Below are 23,115 nucleotides of genomic sequence, written 5' to 3' on the forward strand. Positions count from 1 at the left end.
GAATTTTCAAAATGGAGCCTAGAAAGGCAACCGATCCTTTACATTACCGTCGTAGTTACAGTTTAAACTGAATAAGAGCTAACTTAAATTTACGTTTACCTCAAACTTAACAGCTTGCCAATCTTCACCCTGTAGGTAGTCATTCTCTTGGTATACGTCACACTGCTCCATTTCTGTGATTAAAGACTCTTCGGAGGTACCACTCTAATAACCAGCTGCAAATTCCAGAGTTGATCGTGGCAAGGTCTTCAATTTTAAGTTTAAAGCACTCCCAAAACACTTCTACTTCTTTTGTATTACCGCCTATTTCTTTACTAAAATGTCTAATTCATTAAGAAACTTTGATATGCATGAACAAAGTACTTTTCTGTGCTTTTTCTTGATTTCAATCACCTCATCCATATTACAGAATCTTTATTGCGAGGTCCGAAAACTACACAATCTAGGATAGGATTTTTTTATACTGTTTATGACCAACTTCTGCAAAGTATTTAGATATCACAATTCACCTCAGTCCTGTCACGGTCGCAAAAAAATATTAAATCCTTCGAAAACTACCCGTACTATACAATTATTATCAAATACAACTGACTCCATTTTATCTGTTATTAATACATTCCATTAATATACGACCAATCAGCTTGGTGATTGTTTCAAATTCTAACCAATCAGATGATTTATTTATTTATTTATTGAAATAAACAGGCCTGGGCCTAGTTACATATTTCCAATGATCAAGTGATTAAAAGCTAGGTAGTTTTTTTAATAGCGACAATTCAACTCATGTATAAAAAATCGCATAAGCCGCAGTGCAATTGTCACTTTGACAGCGGCAAAAGTTACCTGCATCTTTTCCAGCGACAAATGCACTAGTGGTTTTTTCACTATTCATTTTCGAACCAATTATCGCATTATCCTGTCTCATCTGACTAGTTCGACGTTTGTCAATAATTGATTAGTTTCGTGAATTTGTTGTTCGTTAAATTGTCCTGCCGAATTACACTCGAGGTTTGTATTTAAACCGAGTAAATTTGGGTTGTGGCAATTCAAATCTGTTTCCTTTTAGCAATTGGACTCGAAAAACTGTCAACCTAAAAATGCTCTACCTGCGGTGTCGCATTTTTATTAGTTGACAGTTTTTCTCGTCTAATTGCTAGGCAACAGATTTTCATTACCTTAACAACCCAAATTTACTCGGTAAAATACAAACCTCTTGTGCAATTAGTGATAAAAATGCGTGTAGAAATGCGTAATATATTTTAATTTTAATTCACTAACATTTTGTTGCCTCTTGGAAAAACTCTCGATCAAAAGCATATGATAAAATCGCTCCAGCTAAAGCTGTCTCAAAGCACATCGATATTAACATTAGATAACTTTTACCAAAGAGTATACCTTTTACATATATTAATTAAGGGAGAAAATGCGAACTAGTGCATCCAAAACTTTGGAAAAACGACTAATCGGCAGTTCTCAATAAACTCCAGGTTCTGTTTTGCCGACACGCATTATACTCGTTCCTTGTTTTGGTGAGCATTTTGTTTAACCCTGCGGTAGTCGCGCGATTTTACAGAATACCATTGGTCGCATCGGTCTAAGACGCCGAAAATCTTTTTTCTACAAAACATGAAGTGTTTCGTAGATGTTTTTATTTTTATGGTTTAGTATACCATACAGCAACATATTACCACGGATTGTTAATCTGTGATATTACGTAGGAAATCATATAATAATAATAAAGCATTTATTGAAAACAACTTAACACAATGTTCAAGATAAAGATAAAAATAAAATCGCACATTATGTTCGAAGAAAACAGAGTAACTTAAGAACTGCGCACTTGTTATTTCCAAAAGAAATGAGTTCAAACAACTACTACGTAGAAGCTCAACCCAGTTTGAATACTCAATAACATTAATTATGGCATTACGAGTGAAAAATGGTATTTTTAACAGGACAAATAAATTATAATAAAACATTTTCAAATGTTTCTTTAACACGTAAAAAAATAACCATATTTATATTTTGATTAAAATAGAAGTTATTCAAAAATAAAAATAAACTGCATACAACAAAAATAACACATCATTATCAGAGTTAAAAAAACAAAAATCGTGTATACGACAAAAAGGCATGTTCGTAGCAATTTTGGCAACACCTAACAGGTAACGCCTGATTTTTTATTCGTGCACTATCGTCCTTTGTTCACTATGGTAGTCCTCGCGTTGATTAGTGTATGATTACGTTGATGATGGTTGATTCACGAAAGATTAGTTGTTAAAGGAATATTAGTAAATAAGGAGATAAGGAAATATGTGTCAGTGTTGTCTCGTATATAAAACGTGTTGGATTTTTAGCGCATTTTTGAAAAAAAATACGCCATTATATTCGTTATGGCTGGCTGGCTGGCTGTTCGGCTGAGATCTCAGCAATTGCAATAGCTAGAGACTTCAATTTTTCACTAAAAGCTTTATGATATAGTGTAGATGTACAGGCTCTAGCCTGTTTTGAGTTAGATAGTTGTGATAGATAATTTTAAACTTCGCTAATAAAATACTGATCGGTATTACCAAAAATGCGCTTTCATCATGCATATGCTGATTTACAACTTGTTTCATTAGATGTCAGCATTGCTGGGTTTCTTTCGTGTATGAGGCGTGCGCGATTTTATATACTGGGTGGGGTCTGTGTAGACTCGGGGTGTTTTCACGTATACGTAGGTATTTTCTCGAAATCGTCTTGTTGTAATATAAACATTCAAATTATATAAAACTTGTTACCAATATATTTTTGTTTTTTAAGGAGTAACTCACCAGAAATGGTGTGAAACCGAGCACCAGTAGGGGTGACTCTGACTGTCTGTTAGTACTTGAGTGGTGTAGGATACACGATTGATTTTTTAGATTACATTTATACGAGTTTCAGGATGCCACTGTAGGTTCCTAAAATCATGCCGCATCGCAGTAATCAGTACAACATTAGGTTGGTTACTGCCTCGATGTGAAGTTCACCACTTCTTGGCTGAGTACCTTAGGGAGGTAACGTCCCTAGGTACAGTTTTTTGCAATGTCATGGGCTCTTTCCAAGACACTGCATGGGTATAGGTGCGTTTTTATAAGATTTTGGTGGTTGGAACGAGTTTAATGGTGCTTTCCTTATGTTAATGGTTCAGAATATGACGAATTTGAATTTTTTGAGAACTGCAAGCAAGGGCTTGATTCTGGGCAAGAGGTATTTTTATTTTACGGTGAGAGAACCACAGTCCATTTTCCTAACAGGGTAATTACAAGAAAAGATAAATCACGAGATAGCCATCTGTCACTTTTCAAAATATTCACCATTACACAGTAAACAGTCAAAATTAATTAATATGATCAAGGGTACCCCTATATTGTAAGAAACTGTTACACCATGAAACATTGATAAAAAATATTTCGCACTCCTAATATAATTTTCTTCCTAAAAAATTGTTTTGTGAAGTGTCGTTTACGCTGGTGACGGCTGTACAAATGACATCTCCATCTGCGCGCCTTCCTTGGGCGAATTTGAATTCTTGCGTGTGTCATTTTGCTGTGGTTTTCGCCCGTTCAAGTGCCTTTCAACCCATTTTAAAAGTGTTAGGACTGAATCGGTAGATGACAATCGGCGTTCCGCCGAGGTCTTTGTAATTGGAGAGTTTATCACTCTAAATGTCGCCGCCATACCTTTCAAAGCCTAAAAAACGGGGTAGGGAGCTTCATTCTAACTATCTAAGTAACTAAATCGTACCACCATAGCATCTTCATCAGTGGTGTCGTCGCCGGCGTAAATAATTCTAATACGCTCGCTCCAATCCACACCAAAAGCCGTGCGCAAGATGTAAATCGAAGCCCTGCCTTTATTCCACTCGACAGGCGGACGAGCTTCCAAGGCGCAAAGGGATTTCGCCGCAATAAACCCAGCTCCCTCTATTAAAATTTTCGCCTGTCGCTCTAGCTGGGTCCGTAAGTGAGCGGGAGTTTCGCGGAAATGGAATGTGAGTACGGCCCCCTTGTTTTCAACCCAGGCGCCATCTCTGCAGAAGTGCTCCTGCAACTGCTGCAGGAGTTCCGACAACCTCGATTGCATTTCCGTAGGTATGTGGTGTACGAATTTGCTCCCATCCGGATGTAAAATCTCCAACCCGTGACTACCTGCGTAAGTTATCCCTTCAATTCCAACCTACAACTGAGACTTAGTCGCTGAAATCGGCTCGATACTCTTACCATGTCCTTAACGTTGTTGACGTTTCTTCCAGAAATTACCGCTATATAACAGTCTGGCATATTCGACAACCTTTGCAATACATTTTTTGTTTCCGTTGGTAGTATTGCGAGATTAGGATGTGGAGCTATTGGAGCCAAGGTACCATCGTAGTCTAATAGCAACGCAAGTTTGTGATTGTTCCCGAAGTATCTGAAAGTGCTTGAGTGTAAACATTTGCTCAAAATTACGAAGAAACCTACTTTACGAGATACTCGTCGAAATCGTCCAGAGTAACTTCGGGAATAGTTACATTGTCGATGCTCTCATCCTCATTTTGCGTAACCAAAGAACCGATCGCCTGTAAAAACGATCTTTTCCAATAGTAAACATCGTTGAGTTTCTCGCGCCTTCGCAAGTAATTCATTCTTAGTATTCGTTCGTCCTCGGGCATTGTGAGTGCTCGGTGCAGACATTCAGATGCGCCTTCGATCTCGTACGGATTGCAGATGATTGCCTCGTGCATGGTTTCACTGGCACCCGCAAAAGATGACACGATCAGCACACCTGGGGGGACGTTTAATTGACAGGCGACAAATTCTTTGGCAACCAAATTCATTCCATCTCGTAATGGTGTCACTAGCCCGACGGCCGCCTCTCGATAAAAGGCGGCGAGTTCGTCCTGAGTTACGCAGCCGTAAATGTATCTGATCGGTGCCCAATTCGGCGTACTGAACTTTCCATTAATTCGCCCGACGAGTTGATCTATTTCTTCTTTCAGATCTTGATACTCTTTAACATCAGTGCGCGAGGGTACCGCAATTTGAAGAAACGAAACTTTTTCACGATGCTCGGGAAAGTTTTCCAAAAGTGACTCAAAGGACAAAAAACGATGCACCAAACCCTTTGTGTAATCCAACCGGTCTACTCCCAAAATAATTTTCTGGTTGGTCGATAATACTTTGGGTGCCTTCTCGGCTAATTGCACAAACCTCTCGTACGGTATTCCAATGGGCAAAGCCCGCACACGTACGGTCCTGCCGACGTGCTTAACCATTAGATTTTTCTTATCAATTCGACAACCTAAACATCGTTGACAACAGTCGACGAAGTTGAGGCAGTAGTCGGTAATGTGAAACCCTACCATGTCGCACGCTAACATTCCTTGTAGTATTTCATCGGCCCATGGGAGTAATCGAAATATATCCCAAGACGGGAACGGAATGTGGAGGAAGAAACCTATCTTACAACCTATGTCCTCGTCTGTAGCCGCCTAAATGTCAAAGTTAGTTAGGTCAAATCGAAAATAAAACGCGTACCTCTCGTATCCAATTCGGTGCAATAGTCAGATGATAATCGTGTATCCACACTAAGGGAGCATCGTCTCGATTGCCCGAGTTCGAGTTATAGACTTTTTTGAGCGTTTCGAATGTGCGGTCTGCGAATTCCTTGTTGACTTCGACGTATGCTTTCCAATGGTCGCGACTAAATACTGCTCTATCTGGCATTGAGAGAAATAACGGCCACAATGTGGCATTGCAGCAACCATTGTAGTAATCATTAAATTTTGTGGAACCTATGTGAACTGGAACTACCTAGAAATTTGCTTGGAATTAGTCATGTAAACGTCTACTGTGTCATTTAATCCGTTAATGTATTTCTAAAAATTAGTTGGAAACGAGATCAATGCCTATTTCACCAAACAATGCAGGTCGTAGAAATTTTTTTTTAATCTTTTGAGATTTAAATAATCTTTAGATATAAACACTTTTATCGCCTCCAACTTCGCTAAATTTTAGGGTACTTTTACTTTTCCTAAATAGAAACAAACCTTATCAGACTTTAATCCAGCTGTGGGAGTAATATCACTAGGATCCGACTCGGGAATGGACTCATTGCGGTCATCCAGATGTATACCTGGCCATCCTACCCAATATCCACCATCGTTAATAACCACGGGCGCCATAGCAGTCACCAAACCGCCAGCACTAAACATTCAAGAACACGTCATTTTGTATCACGGGTTAATCGCCAAAATCTAAATAACCTCACCTCGCCTTTCTAAACAACCGTCCATTTTCATCCCTCTGCAAGACAAACGGAAGACGATTTGAGACAACAATCGTGCATCCTGATGAGGTGACTGCAACAACGGAGTAATGTGCAGTTTCATTGTTGTTAACGGGGTGGAAATTCTTAACACTTTTGTAGGGGAGTTGTTAGTGATATCAAAAAAGTAATATAGGGGTCATGTGCTCTTTTTGGGCCAAACTTAATAGTAAAATCAAAATTTTAAAATATTCGCTCGCTTAAAGATACGAGAAGAAATAAAAAAAAACTCAATTTCAGAATTACCGGTTCATAGCTGAAAGAGATAAGTACAGAGAAAGGTTTATTACAAAAGTTTCTTTCAAATTATTCTTGAATAATCTGCCGTTTTCAATATAAGTATACGAGGCCAGGTAAAAAGTTATCGGACTTAAATGTAACACCCTGTATAATTTAAACCATTTCCAAAGTTCCTGTCCCTGTTCCTTAAGGACATGCCCTCCATAATCTTTAGTATGGCCTTTAATTTGTTAGTGTTTACCACTTAGATTCCGCCAATTTATATTGGAAGATTAGCATAAGTAATTTTTGCTTTGAAAATGGCATGTCGTTAATCAGACTGAAACTTATGTCAGTTTTTACTACTTATCTGCGAATCTGTTACTTCGACCTTTATTGGTTAAAAACGATTGCATATTAAATCCGCTTTTCTAAAATATAACACTAAAAAATTCAATCCAAAAAGAGACGATGGACATTTCTGAAAAAATAAAAAAATGTCAATCGAGAAAGATTCAATGGAGATTTTAAAAAATAAAGTCCAAAAAGCTATTTAAAATTCTTTGTATTTATTGTAATTATTTGAACCTTTTTAATTTTTTTCAATCAAAGCTAGGATTCCCCGATGTCGACGCTGTGAGGGAAATCGGGAAATACACATGGTATCTGGGCGTTTTGGACCCTGCCGAATCCGATTTTGCAAAAAAGCAAAATTTTTGCTCACTTAAAGTAAACTAAATCAAGAATACTAGAAAACTCGGTATTTGGAGCGCCATTTCAGCCTTCATCTTAATTTTTGTTGCTTCAAAATGTTTCATAATATAGTAATAAGTGGAAACACGTATACGTTACATAAAACTCATGATGACATTCTTGTTAAAAATGTTAAAGTGAGTTTTAGCCGCCATTTTGACTGCTGTCTTGATTTGAGAATTCGAGGTGGTGACAGGCGAAATCGGATTCAGCAGTGTCCTAAAAACACATTAAAATCTTTCTCACGATTTGTTGTTAGAACGTTTACAATGCGCTTTACTGAATTTCTTGCCCAGACTATTGTATTCGTAATAAACAAGTTGTAAATCAGCATAATATTATGCATTTTTGGTAATGCAGATCAGTATTTTATTAGCAAAGTTTAAAATTATCGATCTCACGTGAGATCTAACTCAAAATAGAATAGTGCCTGCACATCTACACTATAACAGAAAGCTTTTAGCGAACATTTGAAGTCTCTAGCTATTGTAATTGCTGAGTTCTCAGTCGGGCAGCCAGCCAGCCTTATGGAATATAATAGCGTATTTTTTTCCAAAAATGCGCTAAAAATGCGGGTCATATAAAAAATAAAATTGATGATCATTTCTTCGAAACGAAACGTTGTATTGATAACAAACTAGTGGCAATGAAATTTTGTTTGTATCTGTTGAAATGATATCAGAAAAAAACAAAAAATAAATCGGGAAATTGCGGTTTGTGCTGTGAAATATCTTTGGAAGCAATCGGAATTTTCCCGTTTTCTTTACAACATGATAATAACTATTTAATTGGCAGACAAACTTACTTAATAATGAATCTGTAACTTTGTGAAGTGGCCTTTATGCATTAATGGCAACCTTGTGTGGTTTGTATGAATTCCGCTGCTAAGTTCTTAAAATTGGGTAAAATTGCAATTGAGGCACATATCCATTGTATTGACCTTAATGTGGTAATCAATGTCAAACTTAAATTTTTGATTGAAAACCTGAGCAAATTACACATTATAATTCATTTTCCTTCTTTTGTTCTAGGGCGCAAGGGATTATCACGAAGTATGCGTTCTTCTACGACTCCCTTGGTTCATTTTACGACAGCATGACTGCTATGGAGACATTTCATGAAGTGCTGAAGGAACAGAAAGGAGTGGAGGTAAAGTGATTTTATTTCCGTATCAATGGCGGTTAGCTATTCTGATTGGTCATATTCACAGAGATACGCGAAGCAAAATATGAATCTCAGTAAACACTTTCGTCCTACCATTGAATAATATACCATTGAATAATATTTATTACTCAATGGTCTCACTAAACGACTACCAACATGTCGGTACTACCTACAACCTACATTCAGCCCTGTGATGTATCAGAAATGATAAACTTAACGTGCAGATTATCTGCCAAAAAACGTTTTCTACAGATTGCCTGCACGTTAAGTTTAACGTTAGTGATAAATCACAGGGCCGCTTGTCTATTTTTGGTAATGTATTTCATTGCCGTCTTTGTTGTGATAATTACTATCTTAAATAATTAATTTATCATAAGTAATTAAATAATTACCTATGCATTTAAAGAATATCGCACTCACAAATAAGCAATTGTAACGCTAAGTTTGAGTGGCGCTGATTTACAAACCCCACGTTAAATAAAGGGGATGCCTCAGCTAGCGGCTCAATTAAATTAAACCACACGAAACTATAATACTCAGGGTAGGGCGTTGGACTAACGATTTGACTTACCACCTCAAACAATAAATGGGCGCCACCTTGTTCACTACTAGAGAAGGTCTTCGGTTCAACCTGAACAAGGAAGGTTGATACCACTGCAGGGCAATAAATACCCTGTAGGAACGAGCAATAATCCAAAACACTGGAGGTAACTTCAACGGTGATAGTATAATTTGTAACCAACAGTATTGCAATTACACATGCAAATAATCACAGAATCAATTTAAGGTACCCCAACACACAGTATAACAAGTAACAATAAATATGTATAAAATCGACTACTAAAGTAGATATATATATATAACAACTAATGACTAACCCACAGGTAATATCACATGCAAAAATTAGTGAGCGGCAACCGACGCGAAGCCCGTGGGTTAATTGCCCCACCCTTCCCAAATAGTAGTCTATCCGCAAACAAAATGGTCTTCCCACCCTTGCTTTTCCCTTTTTATAGTGAGGTCGGCAGTGGCCAAGCAGCCTGGATTAAACGGTGTTGCATAAATGGATAGTTCTAGGCATTAATTATAAGCTAAACACTTTAATGACGTGGTACGGGGTTGCTTAGTTAACAAGGCGGTATGAGTACTCATGCGCTTACAAATTCAACGGGATCCACAGCAGTATGACCCGTCAATGTACCAATTATTCCTATCCCCTTACTTTGTACCTCCGATCGGTAAAGTGCCCCAGATGCGAGCGTAACCCTTCGCTTAAGATTAACAATAGGAGTGCCTATGCAATGGCAAATAGTACTAATATCGAAAGGCTAAGTTTATTTCACCGTTCTCCGGAAACGTGGCGGCTACGTGGTGTTCCTGCTCCCCTTAAGATTCTTCGTGTCGGTTGTCCACCCCCGTGGTTACAAATCTCAGGATATCCGGGAGCCCTCAGCTCGGGTAATAACCGCTACAATCGGCCTCTAGGTGGACAATCGGATGACAATAAGGTCCAGCAGTGGGAAACCAACCATGCGTGACCACAAGTTTGACATGAGATAATTACGTGCGATACAAAAAAAACAGGAAAAAGTAAAACCCTAAAACAATGTCGGAATTAATACTGGTTTTTGGCCAAGATTTAAGCATACCTCTTAATTAAAAAGAGGGCTTTTTAAAACTCGTTAATTAACGAGATGCCTCGAGGTTATCGGCAATCAAAGCTCTGGCTTAGGTGATGCGAAGAACAGGTGCGTTATCTAAAAGAACAGCGTGGCTGTGAAATAGAAATGATACGCAGATGTTACTTACGTCAAGCAAATGTATTCAGATCCCGTAACGGTAAATGGATAAAATGGTCTAACAAACCAATCTCCAAAACATCGATTATTCATGGACTCGAAAATCCGCAATTCGGCGATATGTAACTATATTATGCCCATGAAAATTTTCAAGACGCCATCACACCTGTTCGTTTTTAAAGCAAGCACCAATGAATGAAATATTCACCGCTTAATACGTGTCGGTGGAGTAACGCACATGCGCAAAAACATAGAAAATATTCCCAATTTGCAATATGCCAGTGGCGTAACCTAATATCGGCCTGTAAGAATCCGTAGCATAGAGAAAATGAACGGTGAGAAGAATTAAAACCGTTACACCATTACTACCCGTATAGTTTTATACGAATTAAATACTATAGTCGCAATTACGAACGGTGGTTTGTGACTCATGGGTTTTTTTAGGATTATAGAAGATACATGATTCTATTGTATTATTTGAAAGTGTATTCAATGTATCTGATTATTCTATCATTTGTATTCACCAACACATGTACGGCGGTAGGTGAGAAAATTTATTTTGTATAGAATTTCTCATATACGAAATTACTACTATACTTTGGTTTGCAATACATTTGACTCCATGTAAATATCAATCAATCAATCATTCGTCAAACAGGTAAACAACAAACTACATTAAATAGAGAAGACAAACCGAGAGACAAATAAAACAAATTAAAATATAATAAGCCTGAGTATCACAGATCAACGGGCTGGGATTATACTGTTAGACCAAATATGGTAATGACAATGGTTAATCTTTCCTCCATGAACCGTTTCCTTATCTACATATAAATCTTTGATTACGAATAACAGTAGGTAATAACTTCCGCCGTTTGCACCGACAACCGGTTAAATTCCATGGCAACGATTATTAACGAGCTCCTAGCGAGTTTATAATTTTGCGGTGTCTGTTCGTCCGTCTGTTCGTCCGTCCGTCCGTCCGTTAGCACGATAACTCATAAACGAATGGACCGATTTCGATGAAATTTTGCAGGTGGATTCTTTACCAAATGTGTAGATCGGAAGTCGTGAATCGGCAATGTAGACCAAAAAATGGCCCTTTTGACATCTCCGTTAGGTATGAACCGAATTGCATGAAATTCAATATGCGAATAGCTTTACCCACATAAAACACAATTCCAAAAGTTGAGCCTAATCGATCTCGACCATTTACAGACCGAATTGCAAACTTTCTTATTTGGATTTAAATGAAATTTGATACATAGCCACTTGGGATAAAAGTAAATATAACGCCAGTTTCAAAATTTGGTTTTGTGTAGAATGTGCAGTGCCAACTTTCCTATTTATGGAAACAATTAAATCAAATTTCATCCACTTTAAATAAAATCAAAACTAACATCAGGTTTAAAATTTGGTTTTTCACATGCTACAGGAGCTCGATTGCTATATTTGTTTAATTTATTGCTACTATGGTCGCCATGGATTTTAAGCGAAACTCAGCTTAATTTTGTCGGCCCATAAGTCGGTTGATTGATACGGAAATTCCGATACCCTACAAAAACATAGGCAAAAAAAGTTCACTTACCTGCTGTTACTAACGGCAATCGTGAGCGAGAGTTGAAGTTATCGTCTGCATTGATTTGTGTATACCTCATTTCACCCGGCATGCAAAATGAAATGAATTGGGCGGTAGCGACTAAAGAGATTAATTCCAAAAAGAAAATAACAATAATTGCAGTTTTAATTAATTTTATGCACTAAAAAATAAAATATTTAAATGCGCACAATTAATTTGGACTTTTTTTTGTATCTTGACAAAGAGGCGCAAATGTAATTATTTTTATTTTAATTACGCGGTCCTTGAATTATAAGGCGTATGTTAAACTAACAGTGGTGCTGCGTGACCAATGATTTAATTATGCAATCAACGCCAATATATCTCAATCTTTATTGTGATAACCAAAAAACATAGTTTTGGGTGAAGTGCAACATCGCACTTGTTACATCTGAAGGTTACCACATCTAATCTCTTTTTCTTGAGAAATGACAATACGCTCTAATTTAACAATTCTTCCACTGCCCGCATCTCCTGTAGCCGTGGTTGCTTTTATTCCTCTTACAATCAAATAAATACAGTAAGAGAAAATAAAACTAATAAATACGTAATAAACTAATTAGTTAAATAAATTATATTAAACTTTCAAAAATTCGTTAACGGAAAGACAATGTCCCAAACGGTCATAAAAACTGTTGATTCCTGATTAGAGTGATTTCTTGTGAAGCTGCAGTGATTCTGTTTTTGAGCTCGTCCAAGTTTTAAATTTCTACACCAGTGTACACTTTGATCTTGAGGTAACCCCAATAAAAATAATCCAGTGGCGTCAAATCAGGTCACCGAGCTGCCCACCAAATTGGTCCTTCGTGACCGATCCAATGGCGCCGTCCAAACGTGGTGTTCAGATATTCTCTTACAACGTGGGAATAATACACTTCAGCGCCATCATGTCGAAAGGTAATTTCTCTCAAATTCAAGTCTGTAATTGCTCCTTCGCGTTACGTTTCCATCCAAGGAAAATGTGGTTTCCAATCATACCTGCTCAAGTGCTAACTTTCTGGGTTCTTGATGCGTTAATTAGATAATGGTTTTCGTTAGACCAGTTCCTGCAATATACCTCATTAGAAATGAATGCAGCCTCGTCAGTAAAACAAATTGTATTTAAAAATTCTTCATCATTGGTTATTTTTTCGACCATAAGTTTACAAAATTCCATCCTTTGATCTGGATCATTATTTAGAAGCTCTTGGTGGTTTTGAAATGTGTAGCATGTGTATTTCAATACTTTAACGAGTGGTAACTGATTTCATGTTCAACTGCTAGCTTACGAGCGGAGAGTGACCGATTATTTTCGACTGAAGCTAAGATATTAATTCCTTTATCTCCACCAACTTGTGGTGCTATGATAAGTCTCTCATGGGCAATTCTTACACAGCCTGTATTTTTATATATGTTTACTACTCTTGTAATGGTGGAAATATTGAACGATCTGGGAACTCCACAGCAAATACAACAGAATACATTAGCACTTTTTCTTTTGTTGAATACATTTTAGCTATAAATACTAAATCACAAATACACAGTTTTTAAGTAACACGTAAATCCAGGCGTAAATCATAAAGTATATGAAATTTCCTACTACACTATTTAGTTTTTTTCCTCGATGCTTTGGGCTCAAACTCAAGTTGAAAATTGGCATATTTCGGCTGTCTCCGCAAAACACATAGTTCCTATTATTATTATTATTTGAATTGTACACGTAAGGGTGATTTTTTGAGCCCGAAGGGTTCATCGAGGAAAAAAACTAATGTAGTTTGTAGGACATTTCATATACTTTGATTTTGAATTGGAAGGTTATTTTCGAAAAGTTGATAGTGTTCGTTTCCACAAAAAATATTCCGATTTATGCTCGTAGGGAAACTCGCGCGGCCCGACTAATTTTCTCATAGATGTTCGCTATTTGCCCCAATCTAAGGAAAATTGTCTCTCTTCGAAATATTGACTTTCTAAGGAAATCGATTCAAACGCAGGTAGGTACTGTTAAAAAAACTCAACTACAACTCTAATGGGAAAAGGTATAACTTAGGGTTATTTGTCATAAACCCATAACTTACCGCCCAGAAACGTTCGCCCTTACTTTTAAGAAAACTAGGCGACGAAATATTCACGTTTCAAAAAACCTGGAAATTATACAAATGTGTTCAGAAAGTTTCTACCTAAATAGAAGCTTTGGAAATATCTCCGTCTCCCACCCTGCACTTAGAAATTCACTTACCGATAATTTTGCCTCAAAAAAAACTCGCATTGTTAAATTCAGTGACAAGAGTTCGCTTTAGAAATAATACTCGGTTGGGCTCGCATATCGACTGCCTCTATACGACTTATATAAAATATATACCTACAGCGTTTTAAAACTAGCAATAGCTATATTTTTTTAAAGAGAGGTAAAATAAAAATACTGTTTCTTTAACAACCAAGGGAAATCCAAATTAGGTACTAATTTTTTAATTCATCTGTGGCAGAGATGGAAGTTACCTTAGACCAGTTTCGAGCATTCTGCCGGCTACTCCGAATTAGGTTTTCCTGCAGTTTTCCTAATTCGTAATGTAAATACTGGAGTATAGAACAACTTAAGACCTTCTGCAGAGGCACCTCTAAAAAGTATTATGCGGGTCACTCTGTAATTAGGCGCAAGCCTGTAGAGGGCCCAGAACAAGAGAGGGATAATAAAACAGTTTTTTTTTTATTGATTAGCCATTATAAGTTGTCAAAGGCCCACACTGTATAAAAGGTCGTTTGTAGTCCATGGGTATTCCTTAAGAGAAAGTTTCCTTTTTAGGGTGATATTACCTGCGATCTTCTTGTTCTTTTCTTCTATGAATTTTCGTGAAGGTAAAAATTTGTCGACATGAATTGAATTCTTTTGGGCAGTACATTCCGGTGACTAATTTATGTGTTGACAAACAGTTCAGGATTAAATTTCAGGGTCTAGTGTTTCTTGTTTGGGCCCTTAAATTTGTTTATAAAATATTCGCCCTCCGAAACTTTGCGTCCATGTGTTCAATCCTCATGATCAGCTCGCCTACCGGTGTTGTCGTCTCGAAAAATTCGCTTACAAAAACTGCCCAAAAGTACTTGATTTGCAGAGAATATTCATTTTCCTAAGAAGGCACGGTATATCGCTACTATTTTATGAAAATCCCTCTCGTTTATTTTTCGTTAATTGCTTTTAATTTTTAACATTGTGTCTAATTATGTTGATGAACTGAAGAAGATATATCCTGTGATAAGATTAAGTTAAATTTTAAAGATAGTACGAGCATTATGGAAGAAAATTTATTGCCTTAAATTTTACAACAATTTATACAAACAGACTTAAAAGAGCCTCTAAGTACACCTGTTCCTTAAATATGTATTCAAATATCTTTAATTGATCAGCACAAATAATTTTCATTTTGGCACATTTAGTAACAATAATTAATATTTGTATTATAACAATAAGGTTCGTCGTTGTAACTTATTTACATTCATTTTACCTTCTTACCATTAACATTTATAAAACTGCCGATTATTTCTCTTTAGAATAACAATAATGGTAAATGATTAAAAATTAGCTTTGTGTTATTAAAGCCATCAATTAGCGTTAATGGCAGTGTTAGATCCAAGAAATTAACGAAGTCATAAATTAGAATTATTTACATCGCCCAAACTGAGATATTGCCAATCGAGATACGTATTTGTTGCGAAGAATATTGCCGGACGTTGCGCATTCAATCCTATAATAATTGATCAACATTGAATATGTATTAAATTGCTTCAGGTAACTTAAGTATAATACCGGTTAAACAAGTAGATTATTGTAACACAGCTAACAACAATACGACGATATTTTTTTTCTTTTTGTTCGGATGCAAAATGGAATATACGTAGATCAGAGCGTGACGGGAGACCTCTTCCGAGTAGCTACAGTAGTTTTATCTTTATATATACATTGAAATTCATTCATTATTACAATTAATTATGAAGCTACTTCACGTTTAGAAATGTATAACAAAATTTATCATAATATTAACGCAAATGCAATTGGGCAGCTAAGGAAAACTAATAGAGTGAATTGGGATGTTGCGGCTAATGTTGCTGATGACGTTTTGAAAATCGAGCTGTTTGTATATTCACTAATTCCGGCCAAGTTTCTGGTTGCGACGCGCATTTCGTACATGGTATCCTTGTCGAGTTCCTCTAGTGTGTAGCTGTTATCTGAAAAATAGAAATTTGTTATTTTGATCTGCTGTGGTGCTAGCGAATAAGAAATTCTGTTGCTGTTGCCACTAATATACCTACAGATAGGCACAGCTAATCATTTGATATTGACATCTTAAAGATGCAGGCCCAATGGCGATTGATTTAACCTTTCCAAGACAAGCTGATTAGAAACGTGAGGAGCAAATAGAAACTGCGAATAATAATACAAATATTTGTCGAATTTGTTGCTGTAAAAAAAACTGCACTTTTGTATATAACACATTTTTTGTTGGATCAGTGATTTAGGCGCAATGCGTGTATTTACGAAATAAACTGCACCAACATAGACAACGATCAAAAGGTCACTTCTGGTTGACGAGTATTGACGAAAATTTAATCAGTTAGTCCCTTGATCATTGTAGCTATTACTGAAAACAGAAGTGGAAAATTCGAAACCGTTCGTTGGTTATGATGTACACAAATCATGAACTCATTTTTTGTTGCGCGTTAATAAGCTTCAATACACATAAGAAATAATACGTTAAAAAATTAATCTAAAACCAATCAAAAAATAATTTAATTGGTACCTTGCTGGGTAACGTAGGTACCTTATACATAAATTTGCATCATAATGGACCATAAACGACGTAACTATCAGTAATGGCACCCATTAAATAAATACAATGCAAAATTTCATTGTATGGTATATTTAAGAAACTCTCATACATCAACTTTTATAATTAATGAGATTTTTGTGGAAATTGGCAGATTTCAGTATAAGTCTTTCTTACTTCAATTATAGAAAAATTACCCATACAATTCCACTCGATCTGGAACACCACCTGGACATTGAATGTATACTATGAACGCAGTACTTAATGTATTCTCTAGAGAGACTACTTATGGGAGATGAAAGTAGTGTTCTGCAAGTTATATTGAATTTAATTAAAAATGGTAAATGGTTACAAAAGGTCCATTAGAAGATGTTATTTTTCCGTCTTGTTTAAAGAGTAAAGAGAGAGAAAAAAACCAAGTTTGTCCGTTCGACTAACGTCGGGAGAAGTTTTTGTGGTAAAAAAATCTGCAAAAATTTCTAATTTTTCTAAAATAACTCTCCAACGGCAATTACTTGGGTAAAATCACGTATTATTCAAAATTGTAGTGTAAGTACCTTTATTTTGATATTTTATTTGGCGCCCTAGCATCTATAGTTTAGGAGATACGCCAATTTAAAGTTCCGTGTTTTTCTCAATTTTTGGAAATAATACCATTTTTAGCGCATGTTAAAAAAATTAAAAGAAATGTGGGACAACTTATTTGTCCCTGAATTCGTCTTAGATTTTTCATGTACATACCTCTAGAGTCTAGTGACGCCATGTAAAACTTTTGAAAATGGGAGGACGGAAAGAAGGAGAATATACACGTTCTACCCTTCATAGTATTCCAATGAAAGGTCTCTATCTTGAAAACAATGACTAATTTTTGGGTTTTAAAGTATGACCAGACCAAGTGAGTCTTTTTTGACGCTCTTATTTGAAATCTTTATTCACGTTAGGGGGTTATAAAAAACCGTTCAAATAGTTTGGCAATTGACATTATATTTTTAAAATCGCGTATTGAATATGCCACAACAAATTTAGGATACCCAAAGTATATTTTTTGGGTAGGTATATTATTTAAATAAATTCGGAGGAGGGGGTCCGGTCATTAAAACTCCAAAATTAGTCTGAGAGTGTTATTTACGTATTATAGAGCTACTAAAGCTACCAGATAAAAATTGCCTAAAAGATATTTTTTGGGCATATTTTTTGTTGGAAATCATTTCACATGCACCTACAGTTAATAGTGCGTCTTGGACTATAAGAAATTTTGGTTTCCTTCTATTACAACCAAGTTGACGGGTGTAATGTCCTACAACGTCTTTCCATAGATTTTTCAATAAAAAAAGATGACCACCACTCCCAATAACTCGAATGCCCTATTCATCGTTAGGTTTTCGTCGGAACATACAACTTTTCGTTTATTAGAGAGTTCACGCAAAATGAATTCTCGTTATTTTCGTTAATATGCCTATATTATCGCCACAAGGGACTAAGTTTTTGTCATCTAAACTTCCCCTCACAAAGTCGTTCAGCACAAGATACACAATTAAATGTTACGAAGGAATTAACAACTTTCAACTCAAAATTGAAACTTTCCGTCTCCAATAATGTTACTGAGTTTGGTTACTTAAATAAATCTTTCCAGTTATTACAAACCTTCCCGTTTAACAAAATCGGCGGTTGCCGCATGATCCCAATCCAAATTTTCCTCAGTGGCCTTATACTGTATGCGATAGCCGGAAGGTAGCATGCTAGCGGCAATCGTCCTATTCGTCATATCAGGCCCTTCGACAGTTAAACTGATGGTGTGCCGTCCTGTTTCGTGCAATCTAACTACGTCTGGAGGATCGGGCTGCACTCCCTGTTGGAGTGTGATAAACTTTTCGAGCTTCCCCAATCGGTTCGTCGCTCTACATTTATAATCGCCGAAAACGATCGAATTATTCGCGTGAAGCTGAAACTTTCACTTCTAATAAATTCAAGCGCGACTGGAAGACTCACCTGAAGGATTGATCTATGAGGTTCATGGATGGCTGCCTTATCCCTTACGGTGACGAGACGATTTTTGCGGAACCACTCGAACTTCGCTGGCGGATTCGCGTCGACCTCGCAGGTCAAATTAACATCGCCGCCAATAAACGCCCAAGCCTGCTCGATCTGTTTCCACAAGTGAGGGAACCGAGGAACTGGTTTATCTGAAAAAAATTTGATCAAGTTTCTCTCACGATTTAATCTAGTTTATGGCGAAAAGTTAAATTAATCCGAGTGTCCTAAATTCCAACTTAACAATTACGGTTTTGTTTGTTCTAAGGATTACCAAAATAATTCAAAATCAGAGTAGTTAGAAGTGTGGAAGTCTGTAATTAAATTTTAAACAGTCACATTTAGTTAATCCATGTATGCTAGTTGGTTTACTCTGTCTGAAAGTTTACCACAATTTCTAAAGCCTCAATTTACATAAATTTACAGTTGAACCTCGAACGGTATATAATTTTAAATAGTTACTCCTCATTCTCACCGACTCTTTATTGTCCATCATAAGATATTCCCTCCAAGATAAAGTAGTCGCATTTCTAACACGTACCTATTCGCCCGTTTCTTGGCACAAATACAAAAATGTACGTTGACATAAGTGGGCAAAGAGAGTATCATTACTTTTAACATTTTGCTTTACTGCAGCGCGATATTGTAGTCAAAGTTAACAAACTGCCCGCATTACCGTGCTGTAGAAGAAAAAACCACTCGAGACTTTACGGCAGCCATAAATATTACAGATACCTAACATAAACATTCCGATAAAAATCTTATGGAAAAATTATTAAGGGTGCGGTCGATTCTGTCTATACATATATCGCGAGTTACTAAAATATCGTTGTAAATGTCCTCTATTTCCATGCGAGAAGCCCAGTTTTATACGCTTTAAGTTTGGCTAGCTGTCTAGTTATGAAGAATAGGTGATAAATGGGAGGATGGACGCCAATACTCCAAGCTGATCTCAAAGACAATTCATGTTACGCCAATATATGGGGAATTTGATCATGTAAAGTTAATTAATGAAATAGTTATTTTGTTATCAAATCTCAATTAGACTTCCATCATAACTCACATTACTCACAACCGATTTATTTTGTCGATTACAGTTATTCCGTAAACATTTTACCCCAAATCGTCATGAAACCCTTATGTCAAGAATTTTAATTTCTATGACAGAAGCAGACCAGACTACTTTTCCTGGCGTTTGACCATCCGCTTCTAGCACTTTACCGGCCACACATGTCACATCATCACTGACAGATTGACATTATTCAAAAGTTATATACATAAAAATTGAAATTTCACATTAAAATACGATTTGGGGTAAAGTTTAATAAAAAAAGACTCGTCCATAATAGTTATTTGTACAACTAGAGAAGAAGGTAGAGTTTTTTAACTCGAGTTCAAAGGTTGACACTTGAGCGTAGCGAGTGTGTCAATTGAACGATAGTTTTCTTCTCAAGTTTTACACATATTTTTTTCTGAAACTACAATCAAAATTGAAAAATGATCGTATACAATAATGAAGTTTGACAAATAGCAATCTAGATACGGGTGTGTTTCAATTTTAAATGTCATTATTAAGATTAACGCAGAAATTGTTTTTTACTTTCCTCACTAGAGAGGAAAATCACATTTTCTTCACCCTTTTTAGAGACGAAAGTAGTTGTTTCTAAAGTCGTTTCAGAAAAAATAGCATTACTTGACTCGGAAATTAAAGTACCTACTCGGTCTCAAAGCCTCGTGCTTCAATGTTTCCTCGACAGTGATGTGAAGGGTTTGTAGTTAGAATCTTTGAAAAAGACATTATTTTTATAAATATCTTTTGTAGTACAAGCAGTTTTTATTTTTTAATCGAGGAAGGGGGGTGCGAGCATTTTTAGTTCCGTGCGGGAGTTATGTATTCTGCTGTCAATAATCGGTCTTTTTTCCTAATGTTACAAGTAAGTTATCGGCAACAGAAACTGTTTAGTGTCAATTAAGGACGGTCTCATTTCACATTTCACAGACCCTTTACCAGATACAGACTTGATGTTCCACTACTAACACTATTTACGTTCCAACATAACCGCAATGACCACTTTAACACCACATTTTAATTGCGGTCGATCAAGCACTTTCACTTGATCCTTGTAAAATAATTTTTCCACAAACGAATTCGTATAGATTTTAGGCCCGCGGTGCTGAAGAGCTCTTCACGTTAAATTCGTCGCCTGCTTTCGAAATGTTCGAGTGAGTTGCCTTTCTGTTCTAATTTTTGAGCAGAGCGCAAGATAAGCAATACGAAATTGGAACGTACAATTCACAAGCTGCTTCAAGCGGTGGATTATTGAAAACTTTTAATTAACTGAATTGATATAATGTTCATTATTACATCCCGTCGCTTTTGTTTTTCTTTTGCCCTCTTCATTTTCCCGAATACCGCGTTTTTATTTTTACTGTAGTACCAATATTAAGAGATACTTTAATTTAAACTGTAGATCTGGATGTTTCACAGTTTTCAGTGTATTAATATTCTCGATTGTGTCACATTATTCTAATCACGTATTTCAAACTCTCGAGTTGGGAGTAAAAGGGCAATGTTCTGGCAGTTAAATTACTAAAATATGTACGAACATATTAAATCCCGGAGTCATCCAATGAATGTTCCCCTGTAACCGCGGGTTGTTGATTGCGCACAGAAATATAAAATATGAGTAATATAATTTATGGCGTTAAAGGCCGAGCTCAAACATTGCCCGCGTACATATCTGTGACAATGAATCAAATTGTGTCTGTAGTATCAAATCGGAAAAGGAAGGCACAATCCGGAACCGTGCAATAAAAACAGCATATTAGGGATGAGTTGAAAGTGTGACGCTATTGCCAAATTTTCATTTTATAATAAAAATTAGTCAAATTACTTAGACCAAATTTGATAATATGAGAAGTGAGCAGGACTTGTTGATAGTAGTTAATGCATATCGTTTATTTTTGGGGTGCGCTCTTTCAGATATCGTGCATTTGCGATTCGGAACATTTTGAATCCATTAATAGTTAGTTATTATACAAGACGATATTTTAACCATTGAGTGAAAGATGTTAATTAATTAATTTTCACGAGATGGTTAGTTTCCCTTTATTGTCGTGTATAATACAAAACTTTATTTTATAGCAGAAGCCATATAAACCATTATAAAGCTCTTTATAATTCTGAATTTAATTTAGAGACGTCAAAAATAGCAAGCTTAGGTTCCGCCGTCGCGATCGTTTATATGTTCTGAACGTCATTTTATGTCATGCATTTGGACAGATGTCATTAGAATGCACAATCATTTGTTTCACGTTATCTACTCTTACGGTTAAAGAACGGCTTAGCCTACTCATTCAAACCTATTAAAATGTCATTTTTACATAAATTCTATAAAGTAAACTAAATTTTCTTTTGCATATCTTGCATACTTTGCAAATCTTTTCATTTACCTTGTATTTAAAAATGTGTACGTAACGAAGAAAACCCATTCAAATTAGAAGTCAAACCAAATAATAATATTTTTTGTTTATCGATTTGTGCCCGTATTTTGCAAACATGGGCTGAAAAATTATTACCTCAGCGGTTCATTAGGATTTTTTAATAAGTGTAAAAAGAAATATCCATCAATGACCGTGGCACCAACTAATTCTGGTTCTCAGGGTTTTTGTCAATTTTTTCTAAAATTTGAAGAAGTGTTGATGCTTCCATCGAGGTTACAAAGCGATAAAGGAACAGGCGCGTTAAGGAATAGGTCATCACTAACTCTAGGTCTAGCTTATTATTTATTGATAACAGCAAAAGTTTACTCATTAAATGTTTCAAATTTAAGTTCACATCAGTGTTTAATTGAGTATTTAATACCTTTGTTGGCAAAAGTAGGTACATCCAGTTTTTTAAAGGCTTCCCAAACCTTGTAGAATCCAATACGCATTCTTGAATAAATCTGTCTCGTAATTCAATTCCGATTTCTTCAATATTCTAAGGAACTTCCCTATATACTGGGACTATTATAGAGAAAACTTTTCCTGTAGCAATGTTAAACAATTGGCCTTTGGGTATATCCCAAAAAGGATTCATTAAATTCTCTATAGTACTTTTTTTTTATTTATAATTAAAGAGCTTCAACTGCAAAATAGGCCATTAGCTCTTGTACGGTTTATTACTGAATTTAACGCTCTCTTGTCTTTTTTACCCGGTGTTCTGGCATCTTACTTTTTATTGCAACCTGCATCTTCAAACGTTTGTGTCACGATTGAAGTTCTTAGGGAATAACTAAGTATGCCCATCTTTTCCGAGCTTCCAGAATTCGTCACTCCTAATCGTCGTGCAGCATCTGCATTAACGGTCTGCTCGAGACTTAAATCTACCGGTGATCGAAAAAACGGTTTAATTAAAAATAAA

General features: G+C 36.2%; 2 protein-coding genes and 1 long non-coding RNA gene across 6 annotated transcripts in view; 1 reads left to right on the forward strand and 2 right to left on the reverse strand.

Moving 5' to 3' along the window:
- LOC116169857 overlaps positions 1 to 8,452 on the forward strand; it is a 46,269-nt gene extending 37,817 nt beyond the window's left edge. The window contains exon 3 of the long non-coding RNA XR_004145092.1: positions 8,334 to 8,452. This is a non-coding gene — a long non-coding RNA (uncharacterized LOC116169857). The remainder of the gene's footprint in view (positions 1 to 8,333) is intronic.
- On the reverse strand, positions 3,060 to 10,433 carry LOC116169854 (alpha,alpha-trehalose-phosphate synthase [UDP-forming]-like). 4 transcript variants are annotated; one of them, XM_031486033.1, is made up of 10 exons: positions 10,276 to 10,433; positions 10,116 to 10,223; positions 9,810 to 10,064; positions 6,274 to 9,760; positions 6,053 to 6,209; positions 5,541 to 5,816; positions 4,485 to 5,494; positions 4,245 to 4,434; positions 3,769 to 4,200; positions 3,060 to 3,714 (listed from the first exon to the last, which is right to left on the reverse strand). In XM_031486033.1, the coding sequence occupies exons 5-10, from the start codon at positions 6,185 to 6,187 to the stop codon at positions 3,487 to 3,489; spliced, it is 2,271 nt and encodes a 756-aa protein (XP_031341893.1). In that variant the 5' UTR covers positions 6,188 to 6,209; positions 6,274 to 9,760; positions 9,810 to 10,064; positions 10,116 to 10,223; positions 10,276 to 10,433; the 3' UTR covers positions 3,060 to 3,486. The 4 variants fall into 4 exon arrangements, with proteins under 4 accessions (XP_031341893.1, XP_031341895.1, XP_031341894.1 ...); XM_031486035.1 differs by having other exon boundaries at positions 6,274 to 6,364; positions 9,627 to 10,064; XM_031486034.1 differs by having other exon boundaries at positions 6,274 to 6,364; positions 9,038 to 10,064.
- Positions 10,434 to 15,163: 4,730 nt separating this feature from the next.
- LOC116169856 (neural cell adhesion molecule 2-like) overlaps positions 15,164 to 23,115 on the reverse strand; it is a 34,683-nt gene continuing 26,731 nt past the window's right edge. The window contains exons 3-5 of the mRNA XM_031486036.1: positions 18,669 to 18,862; positions 18,324 to 18,621; positions 15,164 to 16,080 (exon numbers count right to left, since the gene is read on the reverse strand). Coding sequence (XP_031341896.1) covers positions 15,884 to 16,080; positions 18,324 to 18,621; positions 18,669 to 18,862 — 689 coding nt within the window. The 3' untranslated portion in view covers positions 15,164 to 15,883. The remainder of the gene's footprint in view (positions 16,081 to 18,323; positions 18,622 to 18,668; positions 18,863 to 23,115) is intronic.

Source organism: Photinus pyralis, unplaced genomic scaffold, assembly GCF_008802855.1.
Source record: "Photinus pyralis isolate 1611_PpyrPB1 unplaced genomic scaffold, Ppyr1.3 Ppyr1.4_LG4, whole genome shotgun sequence".
In the NCBI taxonomy this organism is placed as follows: Eukaryota; Metazoa; Arthropoda; class Insecta; order Coleoptera; family Lampyridae; genus Photinus; species Photinus pyralis.